The sequence below is a fragment of the Glycine max genome, chromosome 1, assembly GCF_000004515.6.
Source record: "Glycine max cultivar Williams 82 chromosome 1, Glycine_max_v4.0, whole genome shotgun sequence".
Taxonomy (NCBI): domain Eukaryota; kingdom Viridiplantae; phylum Streptophyta; class Magnoliopsida; order Fabales; family Fabaceae; genus Glycine; species Glycine max.
Window position 1 is genome coordinate 56,967,916 of NC_016088.4, and position 27,092 is coordinate 56,995,007.

The window sequence follows — 27,092 nt, forward strand, 5'->3', positions numbered from 1 at the left end:
TCTCTTAAATACTTAGGCACGTGTTTATGTTATAAGATATATAAATCTAAATAAATAGACTTTTCCAAACCCACCTAAAGTTACTCGATCAACTTTTGATACTTGCTTGACATGACTCGGTTAATTCTTTGTTATACCAACCAACAATGAAAACTGTTTTCATTGTCAAAACCATTAAATTCATACATAAATATCAAGAAGAAAATGTTACGGTTCAATAATTATAGAGAGTGGTCCTGTGTCATACCGGCCTAAAAAAATGATAAAAAGCCCTAAAATATTGGTTCCCCATGTCCAGGCCATTATCAATGAATTAATTAATATCTCGTTTTATTCTAGCAATTTTGGGATTTAGAAATAAAATTAGATTCATCAATTTGAGTCAAGCTAAATAAATATTTAAGATGATAAAGTTTTCTTAATATTTATTTTTATTTTAAATTTTTTTCATGTGAGATATTATTTAAGGTGAATATTAAGAATATAAACTTCATTTTACATTATTTTAAACAGGGAAGTTTTATTTTGGGTCCAATAAACACTAAAAATTAATTAAAGAAAAAAAAACAAAATTATAAATATTCATGGGCCATAAATGACTAGCCTAATAACCCCTTTCCAGGAGCTTCTATTGTCACTGCCAAAAATGTTATTCCCACTACCTACATGGATGAGTTTCTAAGTAATTCCAAAATTATTCTTTCTATGAAAAGACAATTATGTTGCACACTGGACAACGATGAAATTATTTTTTTTATTGTTGACTCAACATCCCCCTATACCAAAATAGCAACCATCTCGACAACACAAACTCAATCATCATACCAAACCCATTTACAGTCACAAACATAACAACATATATAGATTCAAAACACCTCACCCCCAAAACCATAAACCCCTCAACAAAACCTACAACAAAATCCAAAAATGATAAAAATGAGTGGGTTGTGTGGCATAAATCGATCTCGACAAGGCAAGGGATGCACAATGTTGCTCGAATCTTGAAGTGGATGAGTTGTTCGACTCAGTGAGACACATATCTTGTGGGTCAAGGTGGCTAGTACGACGTAATCGTGAAGGAAGGTGGATGATGGATCTTGTGGGTTGAGGTGGATGGTGTGGCGAAGGGTCAGGTTGTGATGGTGGGAGTTGGCTTTGGGTGGCATCGAAGATGATGGGTCTAGGTAGTTCAGCTACAAGGGTTGGTCATTTGGAGTTGGTGCAATTCGGGTATGAGTCGGGGACGATGCAACTCAATTAGGTGAGGGGAAGGAGAGGGTGTGAGAACAATTTGGTAAGTGTGCAATAGAAGAATTTCGTACAAGTTGATAGTACTAATAACAAAATTAGTAGTGCCAATAGCAACCTCTCATTCCGATGGGTCATCATAAGGTTCTTTTGGACTTTATTCCATACCATGAATCCACCATTGTTTTTAGGCTATTTTTTGTGGTCTTGTAAATATGAAAATGTTTTCATTATCATAAAATTAAAAAATTTCATTTTTTTTAGAAACAAGATTCGGATATTCAAAAAATTTGCGTGCATCACTTTTTTATGTGAAGTATATATCCAACCGATGTTAAAAACATCTCATTTTACATTTTACAAACTAAGGTACACATTTGAAAATAGTAGTTAGAGTTGGTGGTGCTAAATGCGAATGGGATGGTTAAATTTATTTAGAATAGAGATGTGGCTAAAGAGAGTTCATTATCCAGTTGTGTGGACTTTAGCCATCCACAGATGCAAAGGCAATGCAGAGGCAGACAAAGCAAGAGGGTGCTTCTTCACTTTCTCTCTCCAACAACTTTCACTCCCAAGCTCCATGGCCGCAAACCTTTTACCCCTTTCAATTTCATGCTCCTCTAAAACCCACATTCTCTGTCTTCCCTCCCCTCCCAAACCCCTCTTTCTCTGCCGCCACTCTCTGCTCCGTTACCGTTCCACTCCGCGACTCACATGTAAGGCAGCCCAAGTTTCGGTCGCCGAAGAGTCGTCGGCGTCCGGCGACAACTGGGTTCCGGTGGTGCCTCTGTCTGCTCTGCCGAAGGGGGAGCGGCGCGTGATCATTCAGGACGGCGAGACCATACTGCTGCTTTGGTACAAAGACCAAGTTTTCGCTATTGAGAATAGGTCCCCTGCTGAAGGCGCCTATACTGAAGGCTTGCTCAATGCCAAGCTCACCCAGGTCACCTTCACTTACTAATCTCTGTAATTAGCATAGGAGAATGATAAATTATTCAAGCAAAATTCATCAATTATTATTACTACTGGCTATGTAAGGGGTTGATGAATGGGAGAAGAAGAGTTTTAACAATACACTCTCAATTATGAGAAAACTACAAAGGTTTATGATTTCCTTCAAACAGGATGCTTATTGGCTATGTAAGCCAAGGGATTGTGAATTGGGGAAAGGGTATTGTAGATATGTGGTATTAATATTATCTTGGCCCTGTTTGAATAAGTTTCTCCTATGTACTTATCGCACAAGAAAATAACAAGGAAAGATGAAATAAACTTCTCCCATAAACTGAAATTAGCTTATGTATACGTTAAAATAAGCTTCTTGGAGAAGCTAAATCATTTTAACTTCTCCAAAATGATGTTATGCATAAGCTAATTTTTAGCTTACAGGAGAGGCTATTTTTTATTTCCCTTCTTATTTTCTTTTCCTACAAGTGCTTAAGGAGAAACTTATCCAAGCAGTGTTTCTACTATGGGCATGGCTCAGAAACTTAGAAAAGAATTTCACATCTCATTTCAATCAGTGGTCTTCAAATCTTAAAGATGGTTTTCTTCGGACATGAACATAGGGAAATAAGATACAGTTCTGTTTTATTACCTGACTGTAGTATTTATCAGTTTGTGTAATCACTAGGTCTGCTAGTGAGCCAGCTACGAATTGCATTTCTAAAGTATGTACTGTTATAGTACCTCTGGTACTCATTAATGAATATATTATATTTTTGGCTGATAAAAAAAAAACTGATTGATCAAACTACATTTTTCTGTTTCTACTGTATCTATTCCCATTCTCTCTACGAAAGAGGAAAAATATTATCATCATAACTCCGCAATGAACATAGGATGAGAAACAAAGATTGCAACTTTTATGTAATACATTAAAAAATGACACTACTTGCTGCTTGTAAATTGTGATTTCAAATTCAATTCCCTGCCCTGGCAACGTGATGATAACATCAAACACGAGATGGCGAGATAGTTCTGTGTCTCCAGTGTGTTGTGTTATTATTACCACTGTTTTTTTCTAAGATTTTCTCTCGAAAGCATTGGGTATTTGGTTAAATGGTTAGTGACTTACCATATTTGAAAATTCAACAATAAGTCTGAAAATAGGATGACCTTTTTGCAATTCCTTTCCTTATGCAGGATGGGTGCATAGTTTGCCCATCAACTGATAGCACATTTGATCTGCGAACGGGAGATATCAAGGAATGGTATCCAAAAAATCCTGTTCTGAGAGTTCTCACGCCCGCTTTGAGGAAACTCTTTATCTATCCTGTGAAAACAGATGAACAGAATATTTATATCAGCATAAGAGGAGGTGTGAGATCTGATGCTTCTGCTGAAATTGTCTTTAGTGGGAAGGCTCAACCTGGTTTTACAGCAACTGATGTCAATGTTGATGAGGTGACTAACAACTTTAACAACTGATAATTAAGTTTTTGGACCAATGCCATTGCATTACATAATATTTACATTCGGCATGCTTATTGACTAGTTCTCTATGACGTGGTTAGGTTAAAATGATCGTTGATGAGGATCAAGAGGGATTTGGTTTTACTGGGAAGAACGAAATAATAAACGGGAGAGCAGCTGTTATTGGTTTCCTCCTGTTGTTGGATTTTGAGCTTTTAACAGGTAAGGGTCTTTTAAAGGGGACAGGCTTCTTGGACTTCTTATACTCCGTCACTAATGCTTTCAATTAGACATCTTTATCTGTGACTGTTATTTCAGCTATGAAAGTATTCCTCAGCACGATTAGTAATCACATTTCCATTTTGTTTCCTGTATCTAATATTGTATATCGTGAGTTTAGATCTTGGCAAATGTACAACCTTTTGTTTTGTGTTTTCATGTTACTCTCTATATACCATACACATTTTTAAAGTTCATATTTGACCGTGACATTCCAAAATTTGGTCTTCTCTCTTTTTTCAATGGCTTTTGAATTATTAGGATTCTCAACCAGAGGCATTTCTTCTCACGGGATAGCTGATCATCTTTGTTTGGTTTGTGATAGAGATATAATAAAAAATCACGGTTAAATTACTTTTTGGTCATTTTGTTATGTGTAATAAAATCAACTGTAATAATATTAGTTAATTGAATTCAATAGTCAATAAATATATTTAAAAGAGGTAATAGAATCAACCTTTAATAGTTACAATTTAAAAATGGATAAAAGGTTAATTAAAAAATTATAACTTCAAAGTTAATTTATTTTAACTTATTTGTTTAAATGATCACCCAAACACACCTTTTTTTATGAATCCTAAACACACTTTAGTGCGTGTTTAACAACACAATGAGTTGAACATATTGTGATTTTCTAAAGTAATAAATAGTTACTTTTGTGTAGATTTCACTGTGGATGTATACGGCTAATCCAAGTGCTTCAGGTGCACTTAATTCTACAAAAAAAAAAAAACATGTTTTTTAACTGCATTCAACTCAACAAAAGGGTAGCAAAAAACGTGCATTTAATTAGAGTGTGGGTAATGAAAAATGTGTTTTCAAAGAATATGTACTTCATGCTTTCATTAGCAATTCCACACCCCTTACACCTCATTTCATTACTACCAATGATATTTCGGAAAGCCTGATTATGGAGAGTGGGTATCCTATCTAGAGCTACTTTCTACACACACAAAAATGAACTTTTGGAGGTACAATTTCATCCACGTTTTTTTTAAAGAAAAATAAAAATCCCCTGCCACCCTTTTATGCTTTGCCATGATTACTTTGTAGGTGGATTTGGTCGAATGTTGGCCCTTTTGCTCAGTCTTTTAAACCCATCCATCTTGTTCATTAGCTATCAATTAAGGCCCCGAATGCCTCAATCTCTTTCAAGAGTTTTTCTTCCACCGAGATAAGTTCCTTCTCAATGTCCAGCAGCACGTCCAAATCAGTTTATTTGAAGTTAATCAGTAGTTTATGTCCTCCCCTATAGATTCTTATTTTTTTATAATAATTTTTACTAAAAAAAAACTTATCAAAATAATATCTTTGAACTCATTTTGATAAATAAAATAATAAATCTTGCCTTTTCAGATTACGATTTCATTTGGAGGTAATTCCCATATAGTCCATGAAGCGCAAACGCGCAATCAACTGGATCTGCTTGTTAATTTCCAATACCAATATCGATTTCTGGGTTGGTTAGGCCCGAAATGAAAGATGATTAATATTAGCATATGTAAAAGCAAGTAAAAAAGAACAAATTTGTACTTTATATGCGTGCTCTAAGTTCCCATTGCCACTGGAACGCATAATGTACGTGCTTTAGATATTTGTTGTTAGATGTGGTTTTCTCATCAAGCATTGAACTGGTCAACTATTCTCTTAACACATGCAAGTTGTTCTAGTGGGAGGAAGAGGAAGGGAACATCACTCGCGTAACTTGTGAAAAGTTAAGGAAGGAGCTAGATGGCCGGTAGCTAGTGGGTGTGGGAGTGATACACCATCATAATCATTCACTTACTTTTAGTTTTTACGATTTTGAATGAAAGCCAACGTGATATATACTATTACCATCCTTATTCTTTTCCAGAGAGAGGATATATGAAATTAAACAAATCAAAGAGATAATTTTGTTTTGTTGAATCTTTAGATGATGTGTCAAAACTTTCTATTATTAATCCTAGGAATAGTGTGTGAATTTTGATGATGCTATAGCAACACATAGGAGCATACCGTACGCTAAAGTTCAAATATATGGACATGTAAACTTGCCCTTGGTATGAAAAATTACAATTATTTTTAGCTTATGCTAATTCCAAATAGACTTTTCAGTTAAAATAAATAAATATAATCTTTAAGTAATAACCAATTAGATCACTTGACCGACGTTATAAATTATTTTCAACACTTTCGCATATTTTTATTGTTAAATGTTACTATTAAGAAAACTGTGAGCACGTGCTTATTCTATATGGGAAGAACAAGAAGAGGTCTAACCAAGTGTTGAGCACGTCATTAATATCACACCGCTCATGTTACGTTTTGATATGTGGTGTGCATGGCGCGTGAATTTCATCCCCCGGAAGAGCGTGTGGCTTTACAAAAACCTCAAAACAATGTATATGTAAATTGAAATTCCTCGTCTTGTCATGGTTTCGGCAAGTGGAAGATTCCTTTTCAATAAATAAAAATTTGATTACGAGCTTTATTAAAATATTATCTGGGTCATCCCTCAAAAAAATATTAATAAGGTGCTCAAAATAAATATTTTTTTTATTAAAAGTAAGCTAATTATGCTAAAAAATTAATAATTATTTTTAACACCCATTAATTCCAAAATAAGTGTCATATTGAGGAAAAAAATGATTCCATAAGAATGATGTTAATTTTTCAATACAATATTTATTATTTCATTAATATTCTTAACAAGTGTCATTTTTATTTTTTAATATAGTGTTAACACCGTCTTTCATCTATTTAAAAATACTAATTTTATAAAATTATTATTCTCCTTCATCTATTTTTTATATAAAAAATAATTTAAGATAACACTTATTTTAAAATAATGGGGGTAAAGATTTGTTAAATTTTCTATAATAATTAAGAAAACAAAACTAGAAACTATTGCATTTAATAAAAGACAAATATGAACCCATATCATTAGGATATTGATTAAGAAACTAAAATAAAAATATTTTATTAAAAAATTTAAAATTATATTGTTCATATTTTTTTACACAATAAATATATTTTTAATTCCTTAACTAATATTCTAAAAATACTTATCAATAAGACCCTTAATAATAAAAATAAAAATATTTATTACGTCAACAGCTAAAAACTAGTTATGCAATACTGTATTTATTATTAGAACATAATTAAAAATCTAAACTAAATGAACCATTTTGAATCTAGTTGGTATTCCATGGTGCCTCCAACTTGGTAAGACTTAAATGCATGCATTCACAGACTTTTTAATATTATTGATTCGTCCGCTGCATACTAATTGTATCTTAAATTTTACTTTGACCTTTTGAAAATTTTGACTTTCTTTTCTCTTTCTCTCTCCAAACCCCTTTTGACTTGGAAAATCTTCAAACCTATATAAGCACATCCTCCTCACCCTCTTCCCTCACAAAACACAACGCAAAGTCAATATAAACTTAATAATTATTCATATGAGGAGTAGTAGTTCAGCCAAGAAGTTGAAGGGAGTTCGGCGTCGGAAATGGGGAAAGTGGGTGTCGGAGATTCGTGTTCCGGGCACGCAAGGGCGTCTCTGGTTGGGAACCTACGCCACGCAGGAGGCTGCCGCGGTTGCTCACGACGTTGCCGTTTACTGTCTGAGGAGGCCTTCTTCGTTGGACAAACTTAACTTCCCCGAGACCTTGTCTTCGTTCAGCCTTCAGCTCAGGGACATGTCTCCGAGGTCTGTGCAGAAGGTGGCTTCCGATATTGGCATGGACGTTGATGCCAGAAACATTCTTGCTGGTAAAACTTCAACGGTGGTGGCGGAAACTAATTACGAGAGTGATGAGAGGAGTAGAACTGTGTGTGATGTTGATGGAGGTGGTGCTGATGAGCATTCTGATGTGTTTCGGTGGGATGCTGTGGGGAATGAGGATGGAGGGTCTTGGCATGGAAGTGGTGGAGATTGTAAAGAAAGGGATCAGGCCTTGAGCATTTCCATTGAAGATTATCTTGAGCTGTCTTAGGTTTTTTTTTTTTTTAAGAATCAAAAGACAATATTGAAAATTTTATAATTGGTAGATCCCTCGTTAGGTGTGGGAGGTTTCAATTCACTATAGGGATCTTTTTTTAGTATGTGAATAGTTTAGGGGTTACGACTTACAAATTACGAGTGATTACTATTAGTGTTCGTGTTTAAAGCTCAGACATCAATATGTTTCTTGCTTTGTGCTGCCTTTTTAAAGCAAAGGAAAATGAAATTAAAAAAAGGTAAAAGAAGAAAAATTGTCCCCCCAATATGAACTTGCTCAATTTCACACTTTCACACCGTTTGTATTTCTGCACGTTGTTAATTCCCTTGGTAAACCACTAAAAGTAAAACTTGAGTGCGTTTACCTTTTTTAACCACGTAGAGGCAATGGAGTCTTGACCAAAATGTGCAAACATTCAACTCTAAACTCTTTTTTCTTGTCACTTGTCAATCATTTATTTCTCTTGTGTTTTTAGGTGTCTATACCCCAAAAGTGTCCAAGAATTTTTTTTGCTAATGAAAAGAGTAAACAGAATTGATACGGAAGTTTCTTCCACAAGCCTATGTCAGTCTTAGAGTCTTAGCCACAATTTACAAGAAGCCAGGAAAAGGAATACATGATGATGGCTCCTATTCATGTTCCTGCTGATCTCCTCATCCCTACTTCAGTCACACTCACTTTATTTGTGCCTGCTAATTACTAATTGCTACTTATCTTACTCTCGTGGTTCATCCACAAAGACCAAGACAACATGTTCCCCTGCCTTTTGAGTCCATTCCCATCAAAAGTTTGTGTCTTTGCCTGGCTCTCTCTGTCGACCACATTTTGCATTTGTCTCAGACTTTACCTTTTGTTATAGAAATCACTGGGGCCCTTTTAATGTTATGGGGCTTGCTTTTACTGTTTCTTGCATTTTGCATTCCTTTGCCGCAGCGATCAAGAATGATGCATCCATGTCAATTTACCAATTACCAGTAACAGAGACCCTATCATTGTCATAAAAAAATTGCATTCTTTTGCATCTTCTTGAATGCAACCACAATTGCAGCCGATATGGAGTTCTAGTGGGTCTTTCAAAGATTGCAATGTTCACACTTCACATCTTAAGCCTGTGAGCATTTTTATAACACAAGAAATGAATTTGATAGTTTTTTTTAAAAAAAAAAAATTGAAATCTAATGTAATAGTAAAAAACTGAAGGATCATTTTTGGAGTTTACACTAATTCTTTTTAGTTTGCTTATAAATCTACTCAAACCTCTAGATGAGAAAAAAAGATAGAGTGGTCCAATTGACTTTGCATAAGAGTCTTTTTTTTCTTGTTACAACTATGCATAAGTGTCTATTCATACAAATGGACAGATTTTATTTTATATGTAAACGAAAATAACAACCTGAAAGCACATAACATTGACAAACATTGCATTCAAATGACAGAATAAATGTGCTTTATAACCGGCTAGTGTTCTTCTTAGTCAGGCTTCCCATGGCCTTTGCCTTCTCCCTCAGAACAAATTTCTGTGTCTTGCCAGTTGATGTCTTTGGCAGATCAGTAAACACCACAGTTCGAGGAGCCATAAAGCGAGGCAATCGATTCTGACAAAATTGTATTATCTCCTCTGATGTAGCACTGCACCCCTCCTTCAGTTTGACAAATGCACAAGGTGTCTCTCCCCAATAATCATCAGGTCTCCCAACAACAGCTGCCTCAAAAACTGCCGGATGACTAAAAATCACTCCTTCCAACTCAATTGTGCTAATATTTTCTCCCCCAGAGATGATGATGTCCTTCGAGCGATCCTTAAGCTCTATGTATCCATCAGGATGCTTTACTCCCAAATCACCAGTCCAAAACCATCCACCTTTAAATGCCTCTTGTGTTGCTTTCAAGTCCTTCAGATATCCATTCATCACAGTGTTGCCCCTGAACATCACCTCACCCATGGTTTTTGCATCAGCTGGTACACTCTTCATTGTGTGAGGATCTTTCACATCTAGGCCTTCCATTCCAACATGGGCCACTCCTTGACGTGCCTTGAGTTTTGCTTGTGCATCTTGAGGCAGATTGTCCCATTCTGGTTTCCAAGTGCAAATTGATGCCGGACCAAAAGTTTCTGTCAAACCATATGAATGAGTCACATTAAATCCTAGTTCTTCCATCCTGAAAATCACATCCGGAGGAGGTGGTGCACCACCTGTCATCACTTGGACCTTTCCCGGAAGCGGCTTCTGGACTTTAGGTGATGAATTGATTATCATGTTTAACACTGTAGGTGCACCCCCCATGTGAGTAACCTTGTGCTTAAAAATATTGTCAAATATCCCTTCAGCGGTTACACTTCTTTGGCAGACATTAGTGCCACCCTGAGCAGCAATGGCCCAAGGGAGGCACCAACCATTGCAATGAAACATGGGAACACACCATAAATATAACGGCATAGACCTCATCTCGTTAAGAAGAACCGTAGCCAGAGAATTAAGATAGGCACCTCGGTGGCTATAGATCACACCCTTGGGGTTTGATGTAGTTCCAGAAGTGTAGTTGAGTGAGATAGGGTCCCACTCATCCTTTGGCCTCCTAACCACAAATTGAAGGTTCCCTTTAGCTACAAGATCCTCGTATATCAAGGTTCCTTTAGCATGGGGAGGTAATGGATGACCACACTCAGAAATTAAGACCAGATGGGGAATCTTGGTGGTGGTTTTTGACAGGATTTGAAGTGCTCCTTGAGCAATATGAAGAAATTGATAATCAACAAAAAGAAGTTTGGCCTCAGAATGTTTCAGCAACAAAGAAACCATGGTAGAATCGTGACGCGTGTTTAGCGTGCAGAGAACAGCCCCAGACATGGGAACAGCAAAATGTAACTCATACATAGCCGGAACATTGGGGGCCAATACAGCAACCTGCTCAAATTCATGATAATTGTAGCTGAGAGAAAGAAAGAAATTGATGAAGAGAGAGAGAGAAAGAAAGAAAATGACTTACCACATGACGGAGAGAAAGACCGACACCAAGTTGAGAAATGGAAGAAGCGAGTCTGATGCAGCGTTGGTGGGTCTGAGTCCAGGTGTAGGTAACGTCACCGGAGATAAGAGAAAGTCGGTGGCGGTAAACTAGGGCAGCGCGTTCCAAGAAGCTGATCGGAGTGAGAGGAACGTAATTCGCAGAGCACCGGATACTTCCCTCCATCTCTTTATTGAAATGATGTCGATTCACAGAAAAAGGGTCTGAATCACTTCTTTTTCTTTCTCAGTTTCCAATGGAACAAGTTGGTACTTGACATTTCGGCCACAACAAGTCATTTACACAAATGTCAATGAATTTCTCTGTTGTGAATCACTAAAAACTCAAATTTTTTATATTAATGATAAATAACGGCAAAAAATAAATATATTTATCATTGTTTTACAATGTTATTTATTTGTGAAATACTCTTTTTAAGACAACTTATTTCTAATATTTAAGTTTTTGTACTCATAAAAATTGAGGTAAAGGGGATTTAAAAAACACTGTCCTGCATCCGTGATATGATTATATAAAGAGGATAGTCAGATAATTAGCATAATAATAAAATAGTAGCAGTCGTGGAGGGGTCTACAACGTCCAATGGCCTGTCCTTATCTTTGTCTTCGGATCCATTTTCCGTGAAAATAATTATCCAGACACGGCACTTATGTTATGCTTGATTAGAAAAAAAAAGTGAAAGAAACAATAAATAGAAAAAGGAGATAATTTTATAGGTTATTCAGTAAAAATGAAATTTTTTCATTTCCTCGTTTAATTGTATAAAAACTTGAAGGAAAATTTTTTATGTATGTATATTATTGGCAAGTATATTTAATTAGTTTATAGTTTTTTTTTAGCTGAATTTTTCTTTAACTCATTAATAATCTGTAGCGTTTTCCTAATACTAACTTTTAATTTCTTATATTTTATTTCTTTTATATTTTTAAAATTTATTTTATTATCTTTTTTTACACAGGACTTCATTATTGTTTTTGTTTCTTTCTTCCACTTGTTAACAATAAGATTTTATTTTTTAACATTTTTTTTGTTGAGAATATTTTAAGATACAATTAACAGAAGATTAAAAATATAGTACATTATAATAAAAAACATATAATAATCGAAACTAAACATTGTAATTAAAATAATTTATCTATAAATTAAAAATTGTAAGAGTTTAAAATTATTTAAAATATTGTATATGAAGAATTAATTTGAAATCAACTTCTTGTACATATATATAATCTCTTAAAAAGTGTTCAAAATTATACAACAACTCAACAATTGTATTTCTTTCTCTTGATATACATTTTAGAATTGATGCATGCCTTCACACAGTGAAATAGTCCTTTTGCCAACAAAAAAAAAATCATGTAGATAAGTGATAGCCGATATAAACCTTATCATAGGTTTGACAAACTCATTTATTCCCTTTAAGCTAATGTTCCACAGTCATCCCCTTCCAATATTTTTCAAATTTATACTAAAAATTTAGAATTCTTCATGTTCTCACATGTACTAGGAAATTTAAATTTAGCAACAGAACGATTTATACTTAATTTTAGAAGAAAAAAAATACATCACTAAAGTTTAGTGTCCTCAGAATTTTGTGATAAAAGTAGTTTTTCGTCACTAAATTTGATCACCAACTCATTGATTTTTAGTACTATGCATTATTCTGCAAGTGTCACACACAGACTATGTGATGTATTCGAGAAAAAAAAAAAAAAAAAAACCCAACTTGATTGCTTGACTGATTGCACCATTGATAGATAAATTTTTAGGCATTCATTAATTTCGGCCTATTTGGTTTGTGCTAAATTGTTGAGATTTGGTAGAGTTTTGCCTCATTGGGCTTAATTGTTAATCACCATTAATTTTCGAGCTTTTACTTTGACCTTATTGTCTTTTGTAAAGCATGTATGAAACTATAGGAGTCTAATTTGGGTGTCCCTAAAAAGCTAAGATAGAAATCTACATTTTCATGTCTCGCGAGCATTGGCCATGCCAATTTCGACGAATTTAGGACGAAATGTGGCCACGAAGTTCCAAACGTTATGTTATGACCCATGCATCCTCACTAATTTGGGCATAACTCTCTCACTCTCAGCTTAAGTCCAATTAAGGCTTATGATACTTTTTTCAGAAAGATCATTGGTATGGCCTTAATTTGGGCCAAGAATAGTTTATGAATCATGAAAAATTGTTCAGTTATATATTGCAGGGGGGGACATATCAGCTGGTTTAGACTCTTATTTCACATATTTCTGCCATTTTAGAAACTCATTTTTTATGGACCCTGTTAACACTTATTATTTATTTTTATATCCTTTTTATTTTATTTTATACGACATGTCATGTTTATATTTCTCTTTTTCTCTCCATATCTATATCATAGGGTTACCGTTGATTTTTTTTTCCCCCTAAAAGCATTAAAATTTGAAACTAAATGCGCTTTAATTATAAGCTGCTAATGTTTTTCTTAAAGAAACTCCCCATGGCCTTTGCCTTCTCCCTCAGAAGAAATTTCTGTGTCTTGCCAGTTGAAGTCTTTGGCAGATCAGCAAAAAGCACAGTCCGAGGAGCCATAAAGGGAGGCAAACGATTCTGACAAAATAGGATTATCTCATCTGCTGTAGCACTGCACCCCTCCTTGAGCTTCACAAAGGCACAAGGTGTCTCTCCCCAATAATCATCAGGTCTCCCAACAACAGAAGCTTCAAAAACTGCTGGGTGACTAAAAATCACTGCTTCCAGTTCAATGGAGCTAACGCTTTCTCCCCCACAGATTATCGTGTCCTTTGATCGGTCCCTGAGCTCTATGTACCCATCAGGATGCTTCACTCCCATGTCACCACTCCGAAACCATCCACCTTTAAATGCTTCTTGTGTTGCCTTCAGGTTCTTCAGATATCCACACATCACAGTGTTTCCCCTGAACATCACCTCACCAATGGTTTTTGCATCAGCTGGTACACTCTTCATTGTGTGAGGATCTTTCACATCTAGGTCTTCCATTCCAACGTGGCGCACTCCCTGACGGGTCTTGAGTTTCGCCTTTGCATCACGTGGCTGATTGTCCCATTCTGGTTTCCATGCGTTGATTGCTGCTGGACCATAGGCTTCTGTGGAGCCATATGCATGAGTCACATTAAACCCTAAATTTTCCATCTTAAATATCACATCCGGAGGCGGTGGTGCGCCGCCGGTCATCACTGCCACCTTTCCGGAAAGCGGCTTCCGGAGTGGTGAATTAATTATCATGTTTAAAATTGTTGGTGCACCCCCCATGTGTGTAACCTTGTGCCTAAAAATGTTGTCGAATATCGCTTCAGCTGTTACACTTGATAGGCACACATTAGTTCCACCCTGAGCAGCAATGCTCCAAGGGATGCACCAACCATTGCAGTGAAACATGGGAACGCACCATAAATAAACCGGCATGGACCTCATCTCGTTAAGAATAATCGAAACCAAAGCATTAAGATAGACACCTCTGTGGCTATAGATTACACTCTTGGGGTTTGCTGTAGTTCCAGAAGTGGAACTGATTGTGATGGGATCCAATTCATCCTTGGGCCTCCTCACCTCGAATTCAAGGGTCCCTTTAGCTATAAGATCCTCGTATGTCAAGGTTCCTTTAGCATGGGGAGGTGATGGATGACCACACTCCGAAATTAAGACCAAAAGGGGAAGCTTTGTGGTGGTGGTGGTGGTGGTTTTTGAAAGGATTTCAAGTGCTGCTTGAGCAATATCAAGTAATTGATAATAAACAAAAACAAGTTTGGCCTCGGTCTGTTTTAGCAATGTTGAAACCATTTCAGAATCGTGACGCGTGTTTAGCGTACAGAGAACAGCCCCAGACATGGGAACAGCAAAATGTAACTCATACATAGCCGGAACATTGGGGGCCAATACAGCAACCTGCAAATATTATATATGATCATATTATAAAAGCACACACTCACATTTCTATTGTATATACTGATGAAAAGGGTAGATACTGTGGAAAGAAAGAAATTACCACATGGCGGGGAGAAAGACAGACACCGAGTTGAGAAATGGAAGAAGCAAGTTTAATGCAGCGTTGGTGGGTCTGTGCCCATGTGTAGGTAATGTCGCCGAAGACCACAGAAATGTTGTCACGGTAAGCCACGGCGGCACGCTCCAAGAAGCTGATTGGAGTGACAGGAACGTAGTTCGCAGAGCACCGGATACTTCCCTCCATCGATCTCTATCTTACTTTTTCGCCAACTCAAATGAAATATATGCATCTCGTGGATAGAAACCTAGCTAATCCCATTTAATATATATTATCGTAACTAATACTATAATATGACCAGTAATCAATGCATGGTCAACATCCAATGCCAGCTCCTTATTATTATATTCATTAGTCAATCAATATAGTATATGCTTATTAAATCTTTGGTTTTTTCTTTGTATCTTTTATACTAGTTGTTTGACTTTTTCTATCCATGTATATGTTTTTTTACTGCACATATGCATGAATATGTTGAAAACGTAATCAAAATTAAATATTCTCACAATTTTTAAATGTTTATATTACATACATCACCTTTTTCCATCTTTTAGTAATATTTTTAAAACATATCACAAGTTAAATAATAATAAAGATGCGAGTGTATATATTATATTTCTTAATTAACTGATGTATATGTCATGAAATATATAATAAAATTAACATTGTTATTAAGTTAATCTTATTTTTATATATTGAAGAAATAATAAAATTAATATTCTATACATATATATAATAAATTTTCAGTTAAACTTTTTATTATTTGTACTGTTGTATTAAAAATTATCCGCAAAATATATTTTTTAAATAGAAAAATAAAATATATTAAGATAATATTAATTAATTGGTGTATATATATATATATATATAATGGTTTATAACTGATTTTTTATATTTAACAATTGAATTATGTATCTATTCAATAAATTTAGTATTAAATCCGAAAAAAATGTTAAAAATTAAATTTATTTCCCAATAAATAAAACTTCTCAACTTTTCCAATAACAAATGTTATTTGAATGTAAAACTTTCAACATTATTTAAATTTATACTTGTTCTATTTACTATCCAAACAAAATTATCTTTTTTAAATTCATTTTTAAAACAGTATTCCCAAACACTATAAGTACTGATTAAACAAAATCAAATCAAGCTCATCCTAAATTAAATTTGCATACCATCACCCATACACACACTTAACATTCAAAAGCAAAAATGAGTATGAATTCCAAAGAGATATAGTATATAGATAACAACTGGATAGTTTTTGCAACAAGTAGTTGTTGATTGGTGTGACCGTTTAATTAACGTTTTACAGTGAAAACAAAATGACCATTATTATCAAGAAGCGCTTGGAGTAGATGTGGCTCCTTCCCTCCTTATATATCAAGGCTATGATTGTTTAATACTTGTGCAAATCTTCATTGAGCCTCAACCATCACTTGTTAGGCAATTGCACGTCTACATATATAACTCGTCCATGTAATATCTGTAAAAAGAGCTGATTCATTTTCTGAATTTTGGCATTTCATTAGGAAAAAAGAGTATTAAAGTTAGTAGATTCTGGCCTTTCCGTTCATGTCAATCTGTGCCTTGCATGCTTCTTCCTCTTTAGCAAAAGTCACATATCCAAAACCTTTGGATCTATTCTTGGCTTTATTCAGTATTATATTAGCTGGAAAAGTGAAACGATATTTGCGTGAGGATTCTAATCTGGAAATATTTAGGAACTGTAATGACAATAGAAGCACATACCCTTCAGGACACTGCCGTATTGAGAAAAAGCTTTGGCTAATTCCTCCTCTGTCGTAGAAAATGCTAGACCTGCATCAAGATTTACAGGTTAGAAGTCATAACAGCAGGACAGTTTTATGTTTATGGTAAATAAAAAATACATCTGCTACAGGTAACACACCAAAAGCACCTTGGGATCCAAAACAGAAGGGTGGAAGAAATCAAGAAAATAGTCAAAGTGCACTCAAATAAACCTCTCCACAATTTAAAGTACTTCAGGACTTGGGTGGCTTCATGAATCCTATTAAAGACCACAAGTAATTCATATTGCATTGCCATTACTTACTGTGTAGATTAAGTAGGTATCATTCAGAAGTTCTTACATTAGGTATTCAGACTAATTGATTAAGTATATCAGAAGAAAGCATTCAAAGAAATAAAATTCATCATAGGAAACAGTAAATGACAGCATGAGAATCATCAGGCTGACAAAAAAATCATAACCTGTCTTTTTATTATATATCCTTCATGATCATTCTAAGTCATGGATTCCAATTAATCAAGGAGAAGAGTAAAGTTTTTTGGCAATACGTCCTTTATGCAGGGCTGTTGTGTTTATAGAAGGGGTGTAATGGCAGATTTTTTCAATCAGAAACTTCTTCCCTTTTCGTGGGATAAAGTTGTTTTCTTGGCTTTAGATATATGTCAGCACATGGGTTGTTTACTCAGTGATATAGGAGAGCTCTTGTGTCTGTTACACTATTTCTTTGCTTATCCTTCTGCTTTGTAATGTTCTCTCTGTTTCATGCCGAATTCTTCTTTCGTGAAATAATTAATTTAACCAAGAGCTTGATGATTATGTGCCAGAGAGATTGTGCAAACTAAATTTTTCATTTAAGTCATGGATTTATTTGATTCATATGCTAAAACTAATGGCACACAACACTAGTCACTCTGGCAGCTAGAAAAATGTATTCTTGTTCTATGTTCTTCATAATAAAAACAATTGATGGCAATGACAAAAGCAAAGCAACTTTGAAGACAATGAAAAAAATCAAACTCAATTGTTATAAGTACAGGTTTTTAAGTTCAAAATACTCAGTCTGGCCAAAGAGGAAAGTGAGGTAGCAAAAAGAAAAGAAAAAGAAAGAAAGAATGTACCTTTAACAAAAACCTTGGAAGTCATTGTTCGGAGGAAGAGAAGTTGAGATGGAGAAGCATGGGGTTTTTTTAAGTGAGATAGTATGACTCTGGAAAATTCTCTCATAGATGCCATGTTAAATTGGGGAGCACAGTTCTCAACTAATTAGCAAAAGCAAAGAAGTTCATGGGCCAAACCTGCAAATTAAAGGCCTTATGGGGCTCCATAGTTGTAGCCTGCATTAGAAATCCCTTGAAATGATTTGCCCAAGAAAAACATATATTTCCCACTTCTCTTATGAGAAGTACTACTTTGTAAGATTTGCTTGTTTATTATTTTATTTTTAAAAAAAGTAATTTTATGATAAAATTTATTCAAATTCTGTTCACTAATTGTTATTTACTTGAGTGTCTTTTGGACACAAAAACTCAAAGCTCCCACTGTTCCCAAGTGTTCACAAGGGTTCAAGCAGACAAGCACCAATAATGTTTCAAGACCAGATAAATTGAAAGAAAAAAAAAAGAAATAACAATTGTTTCAATTTCAGCACATAAACGGGTAAATTTAAAAAACTAAAAGCCATCAATCATTAGGACCTGAGGTTGCTGTCAAAAACACAGAAGAAATAATTTTTTTCATTGAACTAAATTCATGTGCAGTAACAGTAGGGAAATATATGATCATGCAATTTAAAAAAAAAGGAAAAAAAAAACGAAGACAGAACTGTACAATAAAAAAAATGCTTGTATAAAACACAAATGACAAACTTATCAGCAAAAATAATTTAGAGAACAAAAACACAGCAGCAACAAAACTTGAACAAGGACAAAGTAGAGAGGTCTCCATTGTTAACGGTAAAGACCATTTCTTCCTTCAACACAGTTTGAATACCTATCCAAACAGTTCTGCCACGAGATTGAGGCAACCATCTATCTTATCAAAATAACTCCTACTATCTCCCCCCTCCCACACCACTACAAACCACACTCACAACAAATTATCGCTAACTTGTCACAAAATCAATGCAACTTAAAATCCAACCAAGAAATTCCCCAAAAACAAAACATTACTATTTTAATGGCAGGATTCCATAATAAATCCCAACCTCCCTTGCAACTTAAATTAAGTGGGCCAGCTTGAAGTCTTTAGTTAGTAGTTACAAGTAAATGAATGTTCGAGCAAGCAGCGGTTAATCTGAGAATCCAATTGAACGCAGAAAAACCGAGTGGAATGGAATGTAGGGTAAGAGCGAAGAGGGAAAAGAAAATAACGTACCGATTGCAATTGGAGACAAGTGAGAACAGCAACGACTTGGAGGAAATCCACCCACGCTTCTGATTTTCAAGGGTACTCTCGCTCAACAAAACAAATGCTTTAACACAATTACACAATGTCTAATTTAATATCAATATCAATTAGTTCAACCAACTGACCCCTTAAGGTATTATTAATTATTAATATTATATACTGTAAATTAAGCTTAGATAACTTTTTTGTCGCTATAAGATATTTTATTTTTTATTTTACTTCTTTAACTTCTTCTTTTTTAATTCTAGTAAAATTTAAACTTTTTTTATTTTATTCTATCAAAACAATTGATGCTATACTAGTTGATAAAATAATTGTAAAAAAATAAATAAAAATAACGAAAATGAACAAAAGAAAATTACAAAATTAGCAACTAAAAAGAAGATTTTATAAAACCTATTCTATTTATTATGTAATAAAATAATATTTTTAACTAATTTTCATACCCATCTCTTAGCATTTTTCATTTTATTTTGTTACCAATTTTGTGTTTTTCTAATTTCTAATGATATTGTAATTATTTTTGTCTTTTTGTCACACGTGACGTGTATGATATATCCAAGGACGGAACAAAACTCTTTAAATATTTTTAAGTAAAAAGATAAATTGCTCCCCTCTATTATTTTTCATTCATGATTAGAAAATACCCTCCATTTATAAATCTACATTACTTGCTGGTTCCGCTTGTTTGTGGGATAGGGTGGTGCTTCGGCCGAAAGGTCGTTGGCCTTTTTCGGCCTAGGGCATTTTTATGTATTTGATCATTCAATAGTTATCATGGGCTCAGTCAATTATACCTACAAGGTTAGCAATGCCTGACCTTTATGCTAATGATCTCGATTGGTTCATCCATCATCTGCACCAAATGGTCTATAATTTTTTTACCATCCTAATTGAATACTCCACATATTTTATTAGCAAATCAATAAATATATAATTAGCAAGTTGATATATCTTAAATTGCTTCTTTTTGGTGATTAAATAATAGTATAAGCAAATTTAAGAGAGAGATATATCACGCAGTCCTAGCTTTGCCAGTGTGTCCCCACACTGGTTTTCCTCTCTGAGCGTATGTGTCATAGTGACATTCCAAATTTCCAATCTTGATTGATCTCTATACTATTGATGAAAAGGAGGCAAAGCTTCCCTTACCAACCCAATTGCTGTAGCCAGTCAGAATAACAGATGAGACTCCTGAAGCCTTTGATTCCAAGCCAATCTCAAGGCCAATAATAACTCCACATAAGTGTTAGTTGCAGTTAGTACCGTGCTAAAGATCCAAATATATAAAATCAATCCATTTCCAATTTAATCTAATCCACTTTAAATCTATTTAAATGGTTTTATTTTATATTTATCCAATTAATTAGATATGAATTGAATATTTATTTAGATTTTTAAATGCAATATAAATTTTTGGACGATGATGACTAGGTTTTTTTGTGTAATTTCAATAGAAAATATTTTTTGGTTGATATTATCTAGAATTATTTGTGCCAACATCAAGTGATGATGTTTTTAAGCCGTCATCAGTTGAGATTATTTTTCGGTTAATGTTGATAAGTGTTTTTTCAGCCAACATTGGTTGAAACTATTTTTTAACCAATGTCGTCCAAAAAAAATTTTGGTTGACATCAATCAAGACTATTTTTTGGTTGATGCAGCTAAGTTTTTTTTTCCGATGTTTGTCGAGATTATTTTTGGTCAACGTCGGGTAGGTTTTTCCGTCAATATCGACTAGGATTTTTTTGGTCGTCGTCGGACAAGACTATTTTTTGCTAACTTCAACTGAGATTTTTTTGACCGACATTGACCAAAAAAACATCATCGACCGACATCGACCAAAAAAATCTAGCTGTATAACACCGATCAAAATATTGTTTCAATTGACGTCGATCGAAAAAAATTCTAGTTGATGTTAACAAAAAATATCTGTAGCCAACATTGGCCAAAAGAAATAATCATGGCCGATTTTGGCCAACAAACCCCAGCTAACGCCAACAAAAAAATAGTTTCAACTAGCATCAACAAAAAAACTTAAACAACGTCAATCAAAAAATAGTCTCGACAGATGTTGACTAAAACATATCAACGACCAGCATCAACAAAAAAAAACCCTTACCAATGTCAGCCACAAAAACCCTACCCAACATTGGCCAAAAAATAGTCACAATCGATGCTAATAAAAAAAACCCTAGTTGATATTGACAAAAAAATATCATCGACTGACATTGAATAAATACCCTAGCTGACTTCAACCAAAAAATAACATGCCTAAGATTGACAAAAAATAACTTTGACTGACATCAACCAGAAATGCATTGAACAACGTCAATCGAAAAATAATCTTGGTTGACATTGGTCTAAAAATATCTGGGCCGATGTTAACTGAAATTGCCCTGATTGAGGTAGGCCGAAAATACCTTAACCAAGATCAATTGAAATAATTTTGATCAAGGTCGGTTGAAAATAAGTCTTAAATGAATAAGTACTAAGTTTTTACTTCTTAACATTTAATTACTAAAATTTGTAAGAAAATTCTTATAACATTTAAGTGAATATAAATTAGATATGACCAAATTTATATCTATTTAAATGAATTGAATCTTAAATTTAAATTATTTAAAAAAAATATATAAATATAAATTTAAGATCAAGTAAATATAAATTGAATTCTTAAAAATCTAATTCATGGCGACCCTAGTTGCAATACCACATTAATATACCATCCTTGAGTCAGGTATATCGTTGAAAAAGTGGAGTCCCTGAAACCAAGCAATTCCCACATACGTTTCATGATTGCACAGTCTCTGACACAGTAAAGAAGGGTTTCCTGAGCAGTGAGGCAGTCCCGGACAAAGTTCAAGCAAGTCTCTTTCAACTCCTTGGTATCCAATCTTCCACTGATCAACTTGCTCTTCCTCCATCTGAATTTTCACTACGATTGTATCCAAGTTGAACCTTGATCAAATTTAAAATTCAAATGATTTTTAAGTTAATGACTTGGATTTAGTTAGGTTGCTTTTATCCTTTCCCTGTTCTGTTGGCTTCAATAACCCGAACTTCCTGTATATGAAACAGTGTTTGATCATTGAATTGATTGAGTTCTTTTCCCCCTCATGCTAACAACTAATATTCTTTTCCACTTGACTACACCATTTTAAGTACGATTCTATCACTTTCTTTTTAAATAGGTGTCATTTCTCTTTCTTTAATATGCCATATGCAATGGTCCTAACATTAAAAAATAATAATTGATCGACACTGACGCTTACCAAACATCTGAAGAAGAAGAAGATGAAGAAGATGAAGAATAGCAAGGATTTGATAACACCAATAATACAAGGTCTCGAAAATTAGTGATCTAAAACCACAATACAGACATGGTGGTGGACAATGGACATAAAAATACAATGATTATACGTAAGTGCAACTGCTTCTCGGATTGGCTTAATGCCGTGAAGCATTGATACGTAAATTACACGTGTGAAACCAATAATATAAATAAAAAATAAGGAAAATATTGCCAAGAAAAAAGGGGGCAGGTTCTAGCTAGCCTTTAAGGCGTCTGAGTGGCGGCGGTTTCTAGCTTTGCTCTGAGGTCTTTCCTTAATATCTTTCCTGATGGAGACTTGGGAATAGCATGAACAAAATAAACTTTGTGCAGTCTTTTGTAAAACACTACCTGTTGTTGACAACAAATTAAACAATAAGCTTCAATTAAATTTATATGCGCAGTATTTTACATTTACTAATGTAAATCACTTCATGTTTTTATGTATTTGATCGATATGAATGAAGTTAGCCAAATTGTATAGAAGTAGCTAGTAAAATATAATTATTGTCACCGTCACATACCTGTTTAGCTATAAACTCTTTTACAGCCTCTTCAGTTAGATCAAAGCCGTTTGATCTCACAACGAAGGCAACAGGAACTTCACCAGCAGCAACATCCTTTTGTCTGTTAACATATTGATAAAATTATTAGTCAGTCAGTCAGTCATGTCCACTATATATGCACAATAATAAGCCATTAAAATTCAGATTAAGAAGCTTACGGGACAACAGCTGCATCTGCAATGGAGGGATGGCTTACAAGAAGCCCTTCAAGTTCTGCAGGGGGCACCTAGCACAACAAAAGAATAAATATAATTAATTAATTCTTGTCACATTGTTTTCTCTCTATAAAACTATATATGTGAGGCAAATTTAAATGCCTATTAATATACCTGGAAGCCTTTATATTTGATGAGTTCCTTCACCCTGTCAACAATGAAAATTTCGTCATCATCATCTACGTAGCCAACATCACCGGTGTGAAGCCAACCCTCTGAATCTATGGTCGATGCTGTCGCTGCCTCATCGTTCAGATATCCTGACATATTTAAAATTAAGAGTAAGTGGATAGCCAATTCAATTTTTTATTTATAAAAAAATAGATTAAATTAATTGTTTCCTAATAGTGTATTAAAAAAAACTCCAGAAGAACACTATATTATATATACCTTTCATGATCTGTTGCCCTCGGATGCAAATTTCACCGGGTTGATTGTAGCCAAGAGAACGACCAGTTTCAGGGTCAACAACCTTGAGTTCTGCATTTCTGACTACGGTACCACAAGAGCCTGATTTTGTTTGGAAAGGTTGCTTTGCAAAGCCCAAGCACATGGACAGCACTGGCCCTGCTTCTGTCATCCCGTAACCCTAAACATAAATGCATTTTACGATGTCCCAAGTTTAGAATTTGATTTTGTAATGCACCTTAAGAACATACAGTATAAGAAATACAAACACATAGCACGTATTTCGTGTACGTTGTTCAGAAGCATGCGCAATGTACCAGTTTGTGTAAATATTCCGTTTGTAATTCAACCATTAGTATTTAGTAATGTTATTAAGTGTATCTTTAGAACAGATTAATTTTAAAAAATAATTACTCGGTTTTATAAAAAAAAATTCATAAAACTTTCTAACATAATTAATTATTCTTTTAAAATTTAGGTGTATTTGATTTTCTTAAATAATATTTCAAGTCTTGTAAAGTATAAAAATATGATTGAGATCGACGACATATTTCACTGATGAGTCAAATTTCAACACAAAATAATTATCGTAAAATTAATAAATATTTTATACATTAACGTACCAAAAATAATATTTATTAAAATTTAGGCAAGTAGGCTGCAGTGCACAAGAGCAGATAATCGTTGACTGGTATAGTGTTGGTTGGCATTACGTCACTTGACCAATTTAACTAACCCAAACTACAACGAAAATGAAGGTGCCAAGTTTGATCCTGGTTAGGTCCATGCACATGTTACTAAAAGTCATATATGGATGCTCGTGCGGCTTATTCACTATTTTACCATTTTGGTGTCTGCTGAGGTAATATTTTAATTTTAGTATATTAACATATAAAAAAGAGCTTTTTTTTTAAGAAAAAATATTAAAAAAGAGTTAAAATGATACGCTAGAATATCCTTACGGAAATTATTTGAAAAAGGATTGACATGTAGAAGTCCAATTTATGCGAGAATTAGTCTACGTAATGAAAAAGGTTTAACCATGCACCTCAAGTTGCAAAGAAATGGGAATAAAATAAGATAAAAAGGAAGAAAAAAATTGCATGTGCTCTGGATCACTTGAACCAAAATATGACTGAGTATCAATAAAAAAAAAAAAAAACTGCATAATGTACACGGTATTAAAAATATTAATAATATATTTTGTTTAACATTTTGATGTTTATATTACTAAATTAACATTATTCAATGAGACTTATATTGTACTTGACTTAATAGTAAATAATCAAAAGCTTTTAATGTTATAGATCGAACTGGTAAATGTTTTGAAAGTGTTCCTTATTGATAAATTCAGGACGATCGGGACAAGTAGGAAAATTGAATTTGGAAGAAGCAAAGTGTAGTTTGCGATGACTCCAAAGTGATGAAATACTACAGGTTTGTCCCTCCTATTCCCCCTGACCCCAAATCCAACTTTCCATCGCCATCATAATTAATACTGTTTGATTTTCATATATTCTCCAATATCTTTTTATAATTTACACTTGTCCACGTCTAGAAACACAAGGGGAGACGCCAAAGAAACAAAGAAAGAAAACGTAAGTAATTGATTCCCCCGCCTTTCCAACTACCGTGACCCGCATGCAAAAGTTGTATGAAAAATAAGTAGCCACACAAAATACAGGTGGGAGACTTAAATGAAGATGATGTATGTTTATCTTATCTAATTATAAGGTTGATTGTAATACTAAGTTTTTTTTTATTAATTTAAATTTATTGAAAAACATAGTTAAATAAAAAATGAAACCTATGTAAATTTATAATTTATTATAAAATTTGATATATATATAAATAAATGAGTTTAATGATTATATAGTGATGATCTAAAAATAATTTTATATTGAATAACAAGTATAAAAAATAATTTAAAAGTGTTATAGTTACATACCTGTCCCAAAACAGCTTGAGGCATCCTGTTCCGGAGAGCCTCCTCGAGCTCCTTCCCCAAGGGAGCAGCTCCGGACAGCACTAACCGTATTGAACTCAGGTCAAAATCCGCCACCATCGGATTCTTTGCCAACGCCAACACCAGCGGGGGCACCACCATCGCCACCGACACTCGGTGCCGCTGTATCAGCTCCAGCAGTGTCCCGATCTCGAACTTCTGCATCAACAAAACTGCACTCCCCGCCCTGAGGGCGCACAATAGCACACTGTTGAGCGAGAATATGTGAAAGAGCGGAAGCACGCAGAGGAGCACGTCCTCGGTGGTGAGGTAGAGGTTAGGGTTCTCTCCGTCAACTTGCTGCGCCACACTCGTGGTTAAACTCTTGTGCGTGAGAATCACTCCTTTAGGTAAACCCGTCGTGCCGGAGGAGAACGGCATCGCCACCGCGTCGTCCGGGTGGATCTCCACCTCTGGCACGTCGCTCTCGTTCGCCTCCGAGAGGACAGAGAAGTGGAGGCAATTCTCCGGCGGATCGTCGACGGTTACGACCTTGAAGTCCTCGCCGAGCTTCGCGCCGTCGTGGTTGCGGAGCTTGTCCACGTACATTGCCTGTGTTATGATCAACTTCGCCTTGGAGACGGTGAACTGCTTGAAGATCTCCGGGGCGGTGTAGAACGGGTTGGCGGTGGTGGCGACGGCGCCAATCATGGAGATGGCGAGGAAGGAGAAGACGAAATCGGCGGAGTTCTGGAGGAGGATCATGACGACGTCGCCCTTGAGGATTCCGAGGTTGGACAATCCGGCGGCGATCTTGCTGGAAATGAGGTGGGTGTCGGCGTAGGTGAAGGTTTTGGAGGCGGGTCCGACGATGAGGCAAGGGCGGTGGGCAAATTGGGAGAGGTTCTGGAAGCAGTAGGAGTGGAGAGGGAGGTGGTTGGAGATTGGGATATCTGGTAATTTTGATTTGAAGACATGGCTAGTTTGGGGATCAGAAACTTGGTTTTGATCAGTTTTTGGAGTATCAAGAGAAGGAGCTAGAGTTATCATGGTGGTGTCTGAATGTGTTTACGTGTGTGGTGTGGTGATAGAGAGAATGGAAGTGTGATAAGTAATATTATAAGGGTGTGTGTGTGTGTGTGTTAGGTGGGAATGAATGAGGAGGAGAAGTAGTAGATGGAGAAGGGGCAGCCACGACTTAAGTCACGTTGAGAACAAGCGTTCTTCTTCTAGCCACTCTTACTTACCTACCTACCCACCCCCTTTTCTTTCAGCCTGCCATTCTGGATCTTAATCAAATACTCCTATTTAATTCTTAGTTATTAATTATAATAATTAAATTCCAAGAAAATTATTACGAGAACAAAGAATGAAAACTTTTATTTCACGTAGAAAAAGAGTTGTTGACATATATTTAAAAAGGCAACATTTAGTCAGTTATATTAAAAATATATTTATAGAA

General features: G+C 34.9%; 6 protein-coding genes across 8 annotated transcripts; 2 read left to right on the forward strand and 4 right to left on the reverse strand.

The window, feature by feature from the left end:
• Positions 1-1,761: 1,761 nt before the first annotated feature.
• Positions 1,762-4,162, forward strand: LOC100791021 (Rieske (2Fe-2S) domain-containing protein). Its single transcript, NM_001369318.1, has 3 exons — positions 1,762-2,191; positions 3,394-3,654; positions 3,765-4,162. The coding sequence occupies exons 1-3, from the start codon at positions 1,829-1,831 to the stop codon at positions 3,951-3,953; spliced, it is 813 nt and encodes a 270-aa protein (NP_001356247.1). The 5' UTR covers positions 1,762-1,828; the 3' UTR covers positions 3,954-4,162.
• A 3,167-nt stretch (positions 4,163-7,329) lies between these two features.
• On the forward strand, positions 7,330-8,173 carry LOC100803550 (ethylene-responsive transcription factor ERF020). The gene has a single exon (XM_003516698.5). It carries the CDS (start codon positions 7,386-7,388, stop codon positions 7,920-7,922), a length of 537 nt encoding a protein of 178 aa, XP_003516746.1. The 5' UTR covers positions 7,330-7,385; the 3' UTR covers positions 7,923-8,173.
• Positions 8,174-9,192: 1,019 nt separating this feature from the next.
• Positions 9,193-11,271, reverse strand: LOC100792077 (probable acyl-activating enzyme 1, peroxisomal). The gene is made up of 2 exons (XM_003517499.5): positions 10,917-11,271; positions 9,193-10,834 (listed from the first exon to the last, which is right to left on the reverse strand). Exons 1-2 carry the CDS (start codon positions 11,118-11,120, stop codon positions 9,377-9,379), a joined length of 1,662 nt encoding a protein of 553 aa, XP_003517547.1. The 5' UTR covers positions 11,121-11,271; the 3' UTR covers positions 9,193-9,376.
• Positions 11,272-12,329: 1,058 nt separating this feature from the next.
• LOC100804086 (probable acyl-activating enzyme 1, peroxisomal) lies at positions 12,330-15,165 on the reverse strand. The gene is made up of 2 exons (XM_003516699.5): positions 14,962-15,165; positions 12,330-14,861 (listed from the first exon to the last, which is right to left on the reverse strand). Exons 1-2 carry the CDS (start codon positions 15,163-15,165, stop codon positions 13,398-13,400), a joined length of 1,668 nt encoding a protein of 555 aa, XP_003516747.1. The 3' UTR covers positions 12,330-13,397.
• A 1,016-nt stretch (positions 15,166-16,181) lies between these two features.
• LOC100527061 (uncharacterized) lies at positions 16,182-19,272 on the reverse strand. 3 transcript variants are annotated; one of them, NM_001251159.2, is given in 5 exon segments: positions 16,182-16,468; positions 16,548-16,654; positions 16,735-16,803; positions 17,875-18,066; positions 19,130-19,200. In NM_001251159.2, coding segments are annotated over 4 exon segments (342 nt in total). In that variant the 5' UTR covers positions 17,990-18,066; positions 19,130-19,200; the 3' UTR covers positions 16,182-16,417.
• A 3,230-nt stretch (positions 19,273-22,502) lies between these two features.
• On the reverse strand, positions 22,503-26,713 carry 4CL4 (4-coumarate--CoA ligase 4). Its single transcript, NM_001249307.2, has 6 exons — positions 25,634-26,713; positions 23,668-23,866; positions 23,392-23,537; positions 23,221-23,288; positions 23,021-23,123; positions 22,503-22,847 (listed from the first exon to the last, which is right to left on the reverse strand). The coding sequence occupies exons 1-6, from the start codon at positions 26,678-26,680 to the stop codon at positions 22,722-22,724; spliced, it is 1,689 nt and encodes a 562-aa protein (NP_001236236.2). The 5' UTR covers positions 26,681-26,713; the 3' UTR covers positions 22,503-22,721.
• Positions 26,714-27,092: the final 379 nt, after the last annotated feature.

Coding starts and splice junctions, on each gene's coding strand:
- LOC100791021 (NM_001369318.1), top strand. CDS start 1,829: ATGGCCGCAAACCTTTTACCCCTTTCAATTTCATGCTCCTCTAAAACC. Junction 2,192..3,393: donor TCAATGCCAAGCTCACCCAG/GTCACCTTCACT, acceptor TTCCTTATGCAG/GATGGGTGCATAGTTTGCCC. Junction 3,655..3,764: donor CTGATGTCAATGTTGATGAG/GTGACTAACAAC, acceptor TGACGTGGTTAG/GTTAAAATGATCGTTGATGA.
- LOC100803550 (XM_003516698.5), top strand. CDS start 7,386: ATGAGGAGTAGTAGTTCAGCCAAGAAGTTGAAGGGAGTTCGGCGTCGG.
- LOC100792077 (XM_003517499.5), bottom strand. CDS start 11,120: ATGGAGGGAAGTATCCGGTGCTCTGCGAATTACGTTCCTCTCACTCCG. Junction 10,835..10,916: donor GTCTTTCTCTCCGTCATGTG/GTAAGTCATTTT, acceptor GAATTTGAGCAG/GTTGCTGTATTGGCCCCCAA.
- LOC100804086 (XM_003516699.5), bottom strand. CDS start 15,165: ATGGAGGGAAGTATCCGGTGCTCTGCGAACTACGTTCCTGTCACTCCA. Junction 14,862..14,961: donor GTCTTTCTCCCCGCCATGTG/GTAATTTCTTTC, acceptor TAATATTTGCAG/GTTGCTGTATTGGCCCCCAA.
- LOC100527061 (XM_006572771.4), bottom strand. CDS start 17,989: ATGGCATCTATGAGAGAATTTTCCAGAGTCATACTATCTCACTTAAAA. Junction 16,804..17,874: donor TTCCAAGGTTTTTGTTAAAG/GTACATTCTTTC, acceptor ATCTTGATGCAG/GTCTAGCATTTTCTACGACA. Junction 16,655..16,734: donor ATACGGCAGTGTCCTGAAGG/GTATGTGCTTCT, acceptor TCACTTTTCCAG/CTAATATAATACTGAATAAA.
- 4CL4 (NM_001249307.2), bottom strand. CDS start 26,680: ATGATAACTCTAGCTCCTTCTCTTGATACTCCAAAAACTGATCAAAAC. Junction 23,124..23,220: donor GCAGATGCAGCTGTTGTCCC/GTAAGCTTCTTA, acceptor ATATGTTAACAG/ACAAAAGGATGTTGCTGCTG. Junction 22,848..23,020: donor AAGAGTTTATAGCTAAACAG/GTATGTGACGGT, acceptor TGTCAACAACAG/GTAGTGTTTTACAAAAGACT.